This window comes from Pundamilia nyererei, unplaced genomic scaffold, assembly GCF_000239375.1.
Source record: "Pundamilia nyererei isolate P.nyererei 1_Seehausen unplaced genomic scaffold, PunNye1.0 scaffold00313, whole genome shotgun sequence".
In the NCBI taxonomy this organism is placed as follows: domain Eukaryota; kingdom Metazoa; phylum Chordata; class Actinopteri; order Cichliformes; family Cichlidae; genus Pundamilia; species Pundamilia nyererei.
Genome location: NW_005187714.1, coordinates 377269 through 393143, shown reverse-complemented (window position 1 = coordinate 393143; position 15875 = coordinate 377269). Strand labels below are relative to the sequence as shown.

The 15875-nt window shown below is 38.4% G+C and overlaps 1 protein-coding gene across 2 annotated transcripts in view; it reads left to right on the top strand.

Annotated features, from left to right (window-relative positions):
- The window catches only part of glcci1b (glucocorticoid induced 1b), a 30393-nt gene that overhangs the window by 3526 nt on the left and 10992 nt on the right, over nt 1–15875 (top strand). Inside the window, exons 3-5 of one of the 2 annotated variants that reach the window (XM_005751481.1) lie at nt 5637–5785; nt 12455–12544; nt 15281–15403. In XM_005751481.1, the coding sequence (XP_005751538.1) occupies nt 5637–5785; nt 12455–12544; nt 15281–15403 (362 nt within the window). Of the gene's footprint in view, nt 1–5636; nt 5786–12454; nt 12545–15277; nt 15404–15875 lie in introns of both variants that reach the window. The other variant, XM_005751480.1, reaches the window with a different exon arrangement.

Sequence of the window (15875 nt, the reverse complement as noted above, 5' to 3'; positions counted from 1 at the left end):
GCCAAGGGTTAATAATTGTTGTTGGCATTATTGAGATCCCCCCCCCCCCATTTAAAACAGCAAGATTGTATACAATATTTACATGTAGTCTGCAGTGATCCCGAAAGTCTAGATTTTGTTCCCTGACTGCTCGCTTATACAAGGCAGGGTTTATAGTCGGATTTCTTTTTCACAGCTCACGTCTTCTAGAGCTGCACTTTATGTCCTTGACCTTAAGCCAGTTCTTAGCCCTGTTACATAAAATATCAATAGAAATTGATCTACAGTGTAAAAACATGGTGTCGAGCATGCAGCCTAGGCCAGACCCTGTCCACCAGTGAGTCCAGTTTGCCCTCTGAATGGGTTTGAACTCCAGTTTTTTGTTTTTGTTTGTTTTTATGAAATAAAGTGCATCATTATTATTTTTGTGGTAATGCCAGCCTTACTATATAAAATGTATAGAAAGTGTTTCCTAGAGATGATTTTTTTTTTCTTGAAAAAAAAAAGTGTAAAATAGTGTCCATGTGAAGGTGATATTTATTTCCACTGATCAGCAAATTCTAATCACAGTAAACTCAATAAGACAGCCCAGTCATCTGTTTTTGAAAATGGAACTTTAATTAAAAAAGAAATATTTTAAGAGATTGGGTTAAGTTTGTCTTTCACTTTTGCTTATAGTTTCACATTTCAGAAAGTAATTCTTTAAAGACACCTGAAAACATGTTTGCAGGTGTTTTCCAGTACAGTGCATTTATTGGTCAGGAATACTTGGGGTAAATGTGGATGCCATGTGGCACTAAATTGAGTTTTCCACGTTGTTAATAAAGAGATGCTACTGCAGAACTGTCACGTTCTGACACAAGCTTACCTCTGACTGCAAAACTCGATTTACAAACACAAGATCTACTGTGCTGTTATTTTTTTTTTTTTTGTTGTTGTTGTTGTTTTGTTAATAGATCAAAATTTTTGCATGTATACAAAATCTTAACATGCTTTTTGGTAGTTTACTCAAACCTAAAATACGTTTTTTGTTTATCCAATGTCCAAGTGCAAAATGCATAGACTTCTGCTACGTTAAGTAACAGACTTTTTGCTTTGCAGACCAGTCAGGTGTTTACGTACAGTCATCCCCATGCAAAGGCCCCTTTTAAGCCAGGAAAAGCCCTCAATATGAGCAAAAATTGTTCACTTTATCTTTCGTTGCTGCAGCTCAGTGTGATTTGACTACAGCAATAGTCTGTGCAGTGTATAATTTCTCATACACTGTAGTACTTTGAACCCACTCATAGACATAATGCTTGCCATTTGGTGGAAAACTCCGTCCAAAGTGGCTTACAGTGCCACGGGTGTGGTGATGGACTTTGGTTCACATGATTTTAGATCTTAGCCTGATGATGGTGGACAGAGTTAAGAGTATTATATTTCACCTTATGACCTTTTAGGTTCACCAACATGACATCATCTTTTACCACACTGTCCCCACAATGAAAGTCAAAGTGCCAGCTGTGCTGAAATGGCCCTGCTTCATTGTCAGCTATTCAAACTGCAGAGTAGGACCAAATGTGAAAATGAATGTGGTCTGAATCGGTGGACTGTAGCACAACTGCACTGTTTCCTGTACTTTCATCTCTATGCATGTGACATTTTGAAGCACCTGGAAGTTTACCCTCAACTTTGATCTAAAGGTTGCTCATTCTTAAGTCCACACACATAAATGGGGGATTTGTTAGCACATACGTTCCTCATTCAGTGAGATGCATTCAAACCTGTTCATACTAGCTTGTTGTGAAATATACCCACTGGACTCAGATGTGAATAATGTTTATATTATATTAATGTATCTGAATTTATTTTACTGTTTTTTGTGCTAACAAGCAATTTCTCAGCCTGCAAAGACGCACACAGTTACAAACTCGGATGTCAATCACACTTAATTTTATCATCTATTCATTTACATTGTGTGAAATGGCAGTGCATGCTCAAATGCTAAATTTCAAAATTGTCAGACCCGCGCCCTTTTTAAGGTAAGATATAGATACCTTGGCTTTTTTAATGATCAGATACTGGTGTTAAATTAATAACCTCTGGTTTTCCCTCTCTTCCTCACAGTGAGAAACATTCTTTTATGTAGGATAACATAAGGTTCATCTAAAATATTGTGTTAAATATTTTCTAGCTTTGTAAAGTACAATGTGATGCATATATTTAACAATATAAATTTACGTTATTTAGTAAAACTGAAAAAATCTGTATTTGCAGAAGTTTCATATAAATAAGCATCTACTGCATACTGCTGTCATATATATAGTCATGCTAATTTCTTCTTTTTGTGCATAACTTCACACATAAGTACCAGATATGGACCAGACAGCAACACGTTCTGTTATCATAAATGTAACTAGGCTTCTCCAAAAATAATATAGCGAGATTAATCCCCCCCCCCCCGAAGAACAAAGAAAGAAAAAAAACATCCAAACTGCTGCCACTTTGCTTTTAATGTCCTCCATTATATATTAGTTTCCCTGCTAGCTGGACTGAAACGTTGTCACCTGATCCAGCGGGTTGTTTTATTTTTGTTTTTGTTTTTATTATTCAGGATTGCACCGCCATCCGATCAATGTGTCTTAAATGTCATGTCACTTTGAGAATTTCTAGCACACAATTATACAATTTTTGCTTCCACAGTACAATCAGAACATGAAATCATCACAGCCGTGATGTTTTTGGAACAGGATGTTGAATTAGGACTGGGTGATATGGGGGAAAAAATTTTTCCCCGTCAGTGGATATATAAAGATATAAAATCAAGTCACTTTAAAAAAATAAAAAAATAAAAAAATTTTTTACTCCTAAGTGAAAATGTGTGAAGCTGAACATGATAAATGTACTGTAGATCTCCATGCTGCTGCATTTTAAATACAGTGTATATAATAAACGAAAACCTTAACTCTGACCATTCAAAACCTTCAAGTGTTAAAGAATACAAACAAATGATATTTACTGTATCTCAAATTTTCACTGAAGAAAAGTTTTTTGTCATAATCATCTTTTCGTTTTATTGCCCACCCCTATGCTGAACTGTACATACAGAAGAGCATTACTTTGTTTACACACAGCAATGAATACATTAGCTCACCATTAGCTTAGTTCTCATTTTTAGTGTTTTAAAGACTTCTTTAATTCCATTTATCCTTTTATAACTGTTTCTACACATGTAGGGTTGTTGGAGATATATATTAGCTTAGGGCTGTGCAGTTAAGTGATTATTTTTATTTGCTTTTTTCCCCTCTCATTATGGTTGAAACTAAATCTCTGGTATCTTGTGAATATTGACGATGTCGTCTTGCCTTCCAGCACCCTACGCTTTACTTTTTGTTGCGCCCTGAAATCTCAGATTTACTCTCCACCAGGGTGCTTTATATTTATTTTTTGTTTATTTTTAACATAAAGCAGTTTGCTTTAATCAGGCAGGTAAATCAATTCTACTGTGCATTTAAAATAAATCTTCTGTCTGAAAGACATTTGTTAGCTAAATATGTATTTTTACATAAAGGTGCTGCTATTGCAGCATATAGATACTTTATATTTGCCAAGTATTTGGGATTATTTTTGCCATAATTGAGCAAGACTGCATTAACTAATTAACTGGTTGTATCTTATGTCTTAAAAACAAACAAACCTCAAAACAAAATAAAAATCCCCCCTATGCTTATGTCCTTATGTCCAGTACGAGGTTATCCATTATCCTTGTTATCAATGTGCAAGTTGAGAATAAGATTTTAGCTGGTGCCTCAACGTGATTAAAAAAGGAAAAAGGAAAAATCGGAGCGCATTTTGCTTTTCAAACTCAACTAAATACTTTGAATTAATTGATGTCAGTTTAAAAATTATGGTAAAGTCAGTGCATTTTCACTTTTGATACATGTTGGCACTTTCAGTAGATTTGCCATATTAACTTGGATTAAGCCTAAGTGTCCCATTACAAGGGTTTCTAAACTAGGATTAGGCTTAAACCATGTCTAAGAAACAGTCTCTCTTTTTAAGCCTGGTACCAATAGGAAAACTTAGTGATTTATTCTTAAAATGCACTTGCCTGAGAAGGTCTTAGGTTTGTCTTTTGTTTTGTCTAAAACCCAAACGCATTCAATTTGCTATCATATGACTTAGAAAACCTGCCAATTGTCACGCAAAAGGAGTAGAATTGTAGATCACGCTAAATTAACCAAATTTTCTCTTCAACCAGTCTCGCGCATCCCTGTGCAAACCTGGGGCGAACAGTTCTCCTATACTTTTGCAAAAGAGAACTACATGTTTGTTATCACATTTGCCTTACAGCTAATAATTCACCATCCTGGAAATGCAAAGACTTCATCACAGCTTGCTGTCTGAACTGCGAAGGGAAGTTCAACCTGAAAATAATTCTTTAATTTGACATACACTTACTTTACCCATGAAAAAAATCAGCAGATAGACTTTTTTGATGTCTTGGCTTCTTTCATACTGTTTCTTTTTTCTCATCGGGAGATTATTCTAGTCTGGCAAGTGGGGAAATGATGGAAAATAACTACAATCCCAGTTTTGAGAGCACTGGCTTGGACTATATAAATATTGATAGAAATTTAGCCTGCTTCCTTTGTCTAGAATGCTTCAGGGAATTTTTACTGTAGCCCAGTAAGCTTACTTAGGCAATACCTTTGGGTGTGTAGGCCTGTGTATTCTGCGAACAAAGAGCAACAATGAATGGCTGTGTAGTTCTAGTAGGAGAGAGGTGCCTCATGGAGATAGTTTAGTCTGTGTGTCTGTTGGAAAGGCCCTTGCCCTAGCCTGCTCAGGCAAGGAGTAAAGTAAACAAGCATATTTCCTGCTCATCGTTCTGTTCCTTTACTCTGCTTTTGATATGGGAATGAAAGAAAGAATGTACACTTGCTTTTTTTTAGAAATTACTACAAGTATAATTGAGGCTAATAAATGTAATGCAGTCTCTAAGCACATTCGAGCTTATACCTTTACATGTTTTTTTGTTTTTAACTGCGTGGCACTGCAGGAATGCAGAGTGGATGCAGGCAGTATTGATGTGCATTGTGGTTGTTTATGAGTTCTTATGTGGGTGGCGTGTGCTTAACTGCTCCAGCTCATAGCAGGTTATTCTCATAATATCAGATACTGCTGCTCAGCCATTTACATTTGCCTCAGGTCGCAAGCCTTCTCTTTGCTCTGCTGTAACACATCATACTGTCCATACTTTCAAAACTAGAAGATATTGGTCCACAAACTCATTTGGTTAGTTGAAGCCATGTTTAATTACATTTCTTGTTGTTGTTGTTTTTAATTTTGCTTTTTTTATAATCAAAGCAGTATGTTTTGATTATAACTGACATCGATTTACATGCTCCTTTTATTTCTAGATAAAAATGTAACTACTGGGTTTGGTTTGTCATTCAAAATATGGCTTCATGTTCCTGGTTGCATTTGTGCAGTAAGTGATTTGTTACACTAAAATGTTAGCATTTCAGTTGAAACTTATTAACACACTCAGCAAGGAAGAGTCAAAAGATACCTCAGGGTGTTTGGCAGTATTGCACATCATGACATGCACTGATGCCAGTGTGCATGCGTGTGTGTCTAATTCTGTTTTTTTGTTCTTTCTAACTTTACAGCAGAAAGATCCAAATTACAGGTGAGGAATTCAAGTGCCATTCGACGGGCTTCTTCCTTGGACGCCATCACAGGGCCATACCTCACTGGCCAGTGGCCTCGGGACTCCCATGGACCCTACCCTTCCTGTATGAAAGACAAAGCCACACAGGTACACGGTGTTCAGAAAATCCTACCTTGGCTGTAGGCCTGCGGGGGTTGACTCAACCTAACTCTTTTCAACAGTAATCTTTAACCTTTACGCAATGCTGGCGTTCATTTAATCAACCTTTAAGCCTAGTGATTGGAGATTTTCTTCCAAAATTAACTCTGGGTGTTGTAATTGATGTCTCTCTGGACATTTTTTTTTTTTTAATGTATTACACGGTTTTCTCTGGAAACAAGGAGGTGCCCAAAGTAACTTCCTGAACTTTAGAAATCAATTCTGCAATAAATCATTATTTGATTTAGGAAATATTTGCATCATTTTCTAATGTTCTGTTGTATATGCTGTTACAGTTAGCTAACTGTAACAGCAGTTAGCTAACTGTAACAGTTTCATTTGAATAGCTATTCAAATGAAACATGGGCAACTTTTCAAAAGATTTTGACATATGTACAAGTTACTCTTGTGAGTTTGAAGCTCAGGCTTTAGCTCTTTTTCTGTTGTTGGATGTCAAAGACAGCTTTGTATGTGGTCACTGCATTTGTTGTAACAACTGTGATTACGTCACAATCCCATTTACACTGGAATTTTGGACTCTTTGTAGTCATCTTCTAAGCCATAGGGGATACAATGGAGGAAAAAAATCACTACAAGCAGAGAAGTCAACATAAGAAGGAAATTAGTAGCTGACGTTTTTTAACTAATGCATCATAACTCAGTATTAAGCCTCTGCAGTGTTACATTTTGCGTGCACGTGCAATATTAGGCGGTGAAAGAGTCTTTAATGTTTGGAAAAGTTGAGTCAAAATACTGCATTTAAGTGGAGATGCACAATTACTTGCCCCAATAATATCTGTCTAAATGAGTGTGGTTTATGGCCCTTTTAAAGTTATTTTTACAGTTGACTGGAAAATAAAGACATAAAATATTATAATCTTATTTTAAGGCCACTTTGTCAACCATGAGGCCAGGAGGACTTTTCAAATTAATGATTTTTCCCAGCAAATAATTGCAGGCATGAGTACCAAAACTATTTTTTGGTTTCTTTCATAGTTTCTGTCATAGTGCTTGGTGCTGGCGAAAGACTTTTTTGTTATATTAATCTGATAGTTGAAGTCTGGAGTCGGCTGCCAGTGTAGGCCTAACAGAGTTGTCTGAATAGTCTGAAATTCCCAGAAAGCACAACATTTTAATGCATTATAACACTTCATAAGGCATATGCATGGATTCCACATTGAATCTGACCACAGTATTCCTGGATAACTGCCCACACATAATCAGCTACTAATCTTGCCATGTGACTCAGTGTTAAATGTAGTTTCACTCAAAGAGCCTTTTTTTGTAGGGGGAGGGTTTCTGTTATGAAAGAATATTGAATATGTATGATCATGACAAGGGCTGCTCTCCTCTGTGCTAACAGAAGCCTTTCATGTGTCTGAATGAAGACCGCCGAGGCTCATTTACATGGGCTTCATCCCTTTAACCCCTCATTCTCCTTGCATTTCTTTGTGTGTAGGCTGAGGAAGTGGTGAGTGGGTCCTACGAAGTTTCTTGAGCTGGCTATGTGCAAAGTAAACATCTCTAATTACAGGGTTCCTGTGCATTCTGGACAGACTGGGCAAGAATGGAAAGTTGATTTGATAGTGATTGGATCTTGACTAATGTTAATAAATGGACCCATCTTTTAGACTTAGTGGGGGGTTTTAAGCACTCTGTGATGTTTGCCTTGGTCTTAACCATATTTACCTGTAAAAATATGATTGAAGCAGGCTAAAATAAAAATCCAATTTTAAGATTTATGTCTTTAGAAGCTGTGGAAAAAATGAAAAACATTTTGGATGTTTTCAAATTCTTAAATGCACAACCATCCCTGAAGGATAGTCATAGACCACTTCCTGTTAACAAGTTGTGCCTGGCCCCAGCTCTTTTTATGAGACAACAACAGAAGCAAGCAGCACACAAAGGATCCACAGACTCTTTTGTTGTGCATTGCACAAGTTCAAGTCAGCCTCTCCTTTGAGCTGTAATTCAGCCCTGCATGGAGGTGAAGTTGTTTGCACCTGTCCCCCAGGCTATGACTGAAGCGAGGAGAAATCCCACTGCTTACCACCTGGCCCTCGTGGCTACACGGCCCGCCTGCCTTTTGTGTGGGAGTTTAGGAGCAGAGGGCCCATACATATGCTAATCACTGTTCCGGGACAGGGCTGCGTGCTCTAGGCCCTGTGGTTACAGAACACAGAGAATGTCTGTATGAAGATTAGGATCCTGACACACCAAGGCAACCTCAATGAACTAGCATAAAGACAAAACTGATCAGTTTGTGTTGCCTCATGTCTTCTATTAAAAGTTGCACTTTGCACACAGTGCAGGAGCTGATGACCAGCTGACCGCTGATATGTGTGCACATTCTGGGCCTACGTGACAGGAAAAGACTCATTAGCATTATGTGTAATTGAAAATGTACAACACAAGCTGTTGTGTTATTTTCATATCTTGAACAGCTTCATATGAATTTTAGCTTCTTTCTTTGACTGAGACTTCACATGTACATGGTAGACATGGACGTAGCCATTGTGATATCACCCGCTGGCGTTTTGCAGCTGCCATTTTGTTTTTTGATGTAACCATATTTGGGTGGAGCGTAGATGCTAAGTTATAAACTAAGGCTAACAAACTTTGTTAGCAATCAGCATCCCATAAAGTGTGAAGGTGCAACACGCACACATACATCTTCTAATTAGTGATAAGTAACAGACTAATAAAACTACAATTTAATTAATCAAGACTGAAAAACATACCAACACAATAAATACGGGAGGAAGCATCCTGAAGTTATGAAAGACAAAACTATCCAGGCTATAATACGCTGCTACCACCCGATGCGCTCTCTGCCAGAACGAGTGTCGATGAATTTACTTTTTGTGACTGGTTGTTGTTTTGTTAAACCTTAGTCGCACAGTTTCTACTCTGTAATTAGAAAATGACCAAAGCCAAATACAAAAGCTGTTGAAGCTCTCTGTAGAAGAAAACAAGTTCTACCATAGACTCCACCAGTTAAAGCTAGCATTGAATTACAGTTCTGTAGAAACTGGTGAAAATTAAATGGTATTTTTGCTTGAAATCTCACTCCCTAATGGGATTGGCTCACTTTGGGAGCAAGCCTCAAAGGACCGTTAAAAGAAATGCTGTTTCTCGTGCTTTGAGGTGGCTTAATGTTAACATGCATCCAACTTCTGCCTTGGTGTACAAAGGCTTTTCGACAGAAACATGTGTTAGAGTGCTTTATTGGATGTTATCTCATGCCACGTTTTAATCAGTAACTTTTTTCCATGTTTGCCTCCTAGACGCTTAATGTAAACTGATGTCTCTTGTAGTGATTTTGATTTACTGACTCATAAAGTCAACTCGCCCAGTCAGAGAACATGGTCTCTGCATCTCTAAAATGCACCAAATTATAGCAGCGGCACTTTGCTCGCATGTCTCGGCATGTAATCTAAACAAAACAGCACAAATTCCACTGTGATTCTATTGAAGCCCAGTCATTATTTCCTGCTTTGGAACAGAGCTGGATTCTTGAGGATGTTGCCTGCATGTAACCCTTTGGGTGTGATTCACAATAGGAAGCGAGCTACAGGCTGCAGTAACAGTTGGGTTTTATCTGTAGAGCATTACATTATCAGGCACCACACCTGGCACACTGCTCAGGCTTGGAAGTCGGAGCTGAAACGATAAAAGGCCCTCTGAGGTAAATAAAGGTGGGTATTCTTGTTAACACATTGTTTGAGAGGAACAGAGTCAATAAAGAGAGGCAGCCTGTGGTTTTTGTAACTGCCATATCTTATGATTTCCCTGGGGAAGTTAAATTGCAAATTAAGATATCAAACAATGATGATATTGTGACCTCACTGTGTCATCTTTTAGCCCACTGACTGGTAATAAGCTTTCTTTATCATTAACAAAAAAATAATAATCATAATCACTTTGAAGACCTCTTATGTTGAAAACAGTGTTGAACCTGTGAACTCGCTTACATTTGTTTGTTAGCCAACATTTAAACATTTGCTCAACAGTGAGGGCTCTAGCTTCAGGCCAACTTCGCACCTCAGTGTCATCATTTTTACTGCAAGCTGTTTTTCCTGTACTGAAGGTTGCTGTGGTCGCAGCACTGTGTTGCCACCCCTGAACAACCCAAATCAGAATGAAGGTGATTTAAGCCTCAAGAAGATTAAGGAACATGAAATATCTTCCTGTCCTGACAAGGGCATTCAGTTTTTCAGCCTGCCACCACGTTTCCCTTTGATACTGTTTAAATGACCATAACTGAAGTAATACAAATTAACACCAAACTGTGCATTATAACTAATGAATAAGTATAACTAATGAAAAATGCAAACTAATTATCATTCCCATGAGACTATACCTTGAAGTGCCAATAAAAGCATTGCAGATTTCATAAGCTACAGGTCCTCCTTGACGTCACATAACATCTGTGAGAACTTAGTTTTTCCTCGAGTCCAAAGCTCCACACAGTCTCTGTGCCCTTTCTAACCAATCTGCATTTTGCATGAACAGATTACGCTGCAGCATCAAGTCCCTCAGTGTTTGGCAGAGGCATCAAACGGCACAAGCGATTCCAAAGCCCATGCACAAAATGTTAATGCTAAAGGCTAGCTACACATCTGCCAAGCACAGTGGTCCCTTTTATGGGAGCACAAGTGCTCATTTAATCCGCTGTCCTTTTCTCAGGCAACCGGCACCAGCGAGCCAGTGCAAACGACTTCACGGGTGTTCCTCATTATTCACAGTGTGATATTCCATATCATAGGGCAAGGCTTGTGCGTTAGTTGGAAAAGCCATAGAGGGTTTTCTGTTTATGTGGGGTCAGACATAAGGCAGTGTGAAGACACTGGCATTTAAGTTGCTTCATACTACTGTGCTGTCGATAAAACATCAGCTGTTTGAGAACCAGAGGCTGTGTTGATATGCATAATCAAGGGGAAGTATGTGGTTTCAAACAGCCATATAAAACATCCTCAGTCTGTTTCTGTTTTTGCATTAATTTGCATAACTTAACTGTTTTCTTGTTTCCGCTAAACATATCTGAAAGACTTGTGCAATGACACAGAAATGCTTGTGTGCTCTCCTGTAGGGAATGTTTTGTATACGTTTACGAAAAAAAAAAAAAGTTTACTGATGATACAAAACTTCTCTGTAGACTCATTGATCTGGTATAGGCTGGGCATTGTAGAGCACAGCTGTAGCAAATCTGTATTTTACATGAGCCAAGAAACGTTTTCACGACTAAATGTGCGGACGTGGAAACCGTGAAAATGCTTTTGTTGCTGACAACGTTTTCTTTGGTAGGTTTCTGGTTTTTGGACTAGAATTAAGCATCTTGTATTCTGTGTTCCTGTAGTCTGCAAGTAATAAAGTGAATTTTGTCCCCTGCCACTGGTTTAGAGTATTTACCTTAAGTCGGCGTAGTAATGGAAGCAGTCAAACATGCAATGGCTTTAGTTTTGCCTTTTGAATGTAACAGTTTCCTCAGGGATGATATCTCATGACTGTTTTGCTGACTTTCATTGATTCCAGATTTTCAACTTTAATTTTAAACACACGGCAATCATTACTGCTTTTAGCAAGCATCTTTCTCAACTGCTTATCTAAACATTTGACTTTTTTTAAAGTTATTTATTTATTTTGTTGTTGCGAATATCCTGACTGACTTCACAATGAGGGGATTTATTACCTAATCATTGTGCTTGGTGAGGTTTTAAGAGAGCTCTTCGTGTGAGCTTGTATTTCCTTACCTCTCCTGCATGAGCATTTGAGGTGTGTGTGTGTGTGTGTGTGTGTGTGTGTGTGTGTGTGTGTACAGTTTGGTGAAAGTATTTATTCTGTATATGTGGATGTCTTTGTGCACATATATCATTTGTAGCAGTTTAATGTACATTTAAGTAATATAAATAACATTCTATTGTTTGGTTAATCTCACCATTCAGCTGCATATTTCGCTCACTGACACATAATCAGATGGTCTGCAGGTCGTTATATCAAGAATTTATTTGATGCATACAAATACAACAATATTCAGTACTTAAACAGTTATAGTACATTGTTTGAAACCCTGAAGATGTTAATTTAAGATCAAGGCCTTGCCTTGCTAGCCAGCCCACTCTTTAGCCTCTGCTCAATCCATTTGGCTTTAAACCTGCATCTTCCTATTCTCCTATTCAGGGTCTTGCGAGGTCTGGAGCCTATGCCAGATGTTCCATGACCTGGAATTGGATAAATGGAAAAAAAAAAGAATCTGTTTATATTTGTGTTAAGGTCAACAATCTTGTAGTTAAAGCCAGTGCCTGGAAATGCTTACACATCAAACCTGTGTCGAAGGTGTTTCAAATTAGATAATTGAGATTATTGAGAAGAAGCACATTTTTGTCTTAAATAAAACTTTCTCGTATGGATGGATACCCTCTGCACATACCCATGCTCTTTTGCAGTACAGCTGCACACAACATTGGACTTTCCGTGCCTGTGTAATATAAGACATGCTATCAGGAGGTCACGGTACATTTGAAATGCATATCACTAGCAAATGTATTTATTTTTTGGGGAAATGATGAGTTATGCAACGTTTGAGTTTGTGTCAGCATGTATATATCTGTGTTTCAGACTCCGGGTCTCTGGATCGATGATGGAGCAGATCAGGGAAGTCCTCACCAGCGGTCAGCCTCCTGGGGTAGCGCAGACCATCTCAAAGAGGTAGTTTTGCCTGTCGTGTTTTTCTTTCTTACTGTCAGATTGTTCAGATTGTGTTTGCAAAGGACAACCAATCAGAAGATTTTTGTTAAAAGGAGGGTGTAGGAAACTTTAAATTGTTTGTTTCGGATAGTGGATCATCCCAGGGGCTGCACCAAGACCTAGTATAAGATAAATGACCACTAGCTTAAAATGTGAGTCACGCAAAGCTACACTAGAGTCCAAAAATAAGAATATAAAGCTGGAAATGAGCGTAATGGGTCCATTTTAACCTTAATTCATACCACAGAAAATGTCCTATCCACCCAGGCTAGCTGAATACATTAACTCAGCAAGAGGAAAGAATGTTTTTGTCGTTTTTGAGGCTCATATCATTTTCAAGTGTTTTATTTGTCAGGGTCTGTGGTCAGACTAAATATTATCCTCCTTAAGGTTGGTTTCCACTCCTTTCTGTCTGCCAGGCATGGTGGCCAACCAAGCGACCACACGGCATTATAAGGTCTCCAGCTCTTCAGACCACAGTCTAAATTTATCCTCTTTCTCCCCCTGTTCCTCACTCAGCTGTGTCCTTTGCATCTCATTATGGCCTCTTGTTTTTGAGAGATGGTGCAGGAGCTCCTCTCAAGGGTGAAACACCCATATAGTTTCATTTTGGGTATGTACAACTTAAGTCGGGGTAACTGAGGCACTGAAGATGTTATATTGAGCAGAACATATTTTCTGTTGAGCATAACAGAAAATATGAGCATAATGGACACTCATAGTTTCTGTTTCCAGTCCAAAAGTAGTTCCAAAATATTAATGGCACACAGATGTGTTGACCGAAGAAGTTGTCCACAGTTTGAAAGGATGAGGTTGGTGTCATTCCAACTTTCATAAAGCTCAGACATGTGTTTTGTAATTCCACACCACACTACTACTGTGCTTCATTGGTCAGCACTGAGATGTCCTATTAAATAACAGGCTTTACTTTTTTCTTCATAGCATGTGATCTAACAAGAACAAGACTGTGGTTTATTTCAGAAGTCTGAATGTTCACACTTCTAATTTGACAGTTATTTACTGTCAACAACTGGTATTCGTGTTGCACTGTTAACAGGTATAAAATAAAAGGGATAAAGAAACTTTCATAAGTGCCACAAGAGTTTGATAAAAAATCTTTTCTCTGCTATGAGCTTACAGCATTTCTATCTGATGGCAAATTCTGTAATCTGATCCATCTTTGCAGATTTTGTTGTTTCTTCAGAGTGAAGCCAGAGCCACAAGATAAGTTTAGTGCTTGTCTTTTTGCAAACAATCCCTTTGCCTTGGCCTGTACAGTCAATGGGATAGCACAGCCAGGAAAACCCTCTTTCACATCCACTGAGATTACATCAGGATCGTCTGGACTTGTCATTATCATGTGCTACAGTCACTAAGTGAATGTAGTGAACTGCTTTCCAGTGCTCTAACCTCTGCGATTACATATGTGGGAGGACATCTATGAGAAGAGCAAGTTTCTTTGTTGACTGTGTTGCCAGGATGACAAGATCAGCACTGAAGACCACACCTTTGTCTGCATAGCACAACTGCATCTCACAATGGGTATCCTATTTTTAGGCTGATGCTGGACCAGATGTAGAAACACCCATTGACTAAATTTGTCTCATTATCAGACTTGCAAGCCTGGTGTTATGCAGTATACTGATCTGCAACCGTACAACTCATGAAGACTGACTTGGCTGGCAGGAATAACGTCAGACTAAATCCACTCAAGTTAGAAAATAGTAAAATTAAGCACGCTTTAATAGACAAGAGTAAACAATGTCTGTGCAGATATTGTCTGTCTGTTAAAGAGCAGTTTTAAAACCACCGTTCAAATATTTTCTGTATATTGAAGAGACATTTAAACTGTTAATCACGTTCTTTGACAACTAAATGGTATTGTTAAAGTGTTGTGGTGTAACGTTGCGCACACACAATGCCAGATCAGTTTGCTGAGTGTGGCTAATGTTAGCAGTGGTAGTATCAGCAGTTCAGGCTGTATAGCATCTGAGTTTTTTGGAGCCCAGCCCAAAAGTTAGGACCATGAATGGTTCCCTTTGGGATTGAAGATCAAGGTTTTTTTATTTTTTGGTTTTTTTTTTTTAAATAGTTTTTGAGATTGTCACAGACAAATCAAAAGTAAGCAAGGTAATCTTCACAAACTGTACCACTTTTATGATCTTGAAGTGTAAACACAATCATGTAAGTGTAAACACCAAAATTAAAACTCTAATATTAGCAAAAAAAGAACTATACCACAGTCCCGTGACTTTAGTGTCTACACCCTTTGTTTTGAATTCGTCTTACTGAGAAATGTATAAAGCCTGTGTTAGAAGAAACCTTTGAGTAGTCACCTAATCACTGATATCTCTACTTGTTATGGCCGTACACTGCACATATTTCAGTGAATATAACTCCTCCCAGGCATCTTGAAATCAGTTGGAGTCAAAGATGGTTTTCCTGTATTTTGGCAAAGATTGTGTTCTCACAGTTGCGGAATAACTTAAATTAATCACAGTATTATCTCTCTGCTGACAGTGAAGTACATCAGAGGAAATGTGCTTTTCACCTCCTGACCTCATTCAGTTCACTCATGGGAATGGTTAACTCATATGTTCGCATGCCTTCACGGCTCCCATTGTGAGCAGTCGTTCACTGAAGTGCTTGTGCTTTTTTTTTTTTTTTTTTTTTTTTTTTTCTTCCCCCCTCCAGCAGATTGCTAAACTGAGGCTACAGCTGCAGCGTGGCAAACAGGTCAACCGGCAGAGCAAAGACAGGGAGCAGAGCTCTCTGCAGCTCCCACAACAGGCGCAGCATGGCACTGCATGCCAGCCACAGGTGAGCTACGCTTGTCAGTACTCGTGCTTTGACTATGTGGGTTGTTGCTTTCAGGTGAAAACATTAACTAACCCCACACATGTGATGCAGGATTTTAGGCTGACAGCAGCGATATGATAAGGCAGCTTAGCAGCTGAGGGGAAAAAAACCCACACAAATAAGGCAGACCAACCTGAATTTCAACTGTCAAAGATAGGAAAAAGAGCAAGGTTGTTTTCTACATTAGTCGGTTAACAGGATTAAATGATTAACTTGGTTGTATGTCAACTTAAAGTAATGTATAAAATGACCATTATGAAGTTACAATTTTGGGTCCAGGCGAGCTGTTTTAGGGAGTAGGTATTGATTAAAATGATTTGAGAAAGATTTAGACTTTGTGAAGGCAATGTTTCATCTTAATGATACCTTTATGATCAATGTTGCTCTGACTCTTACTGAGGACGCCTAGTTATTGGTGATGTGTCGGTCATGA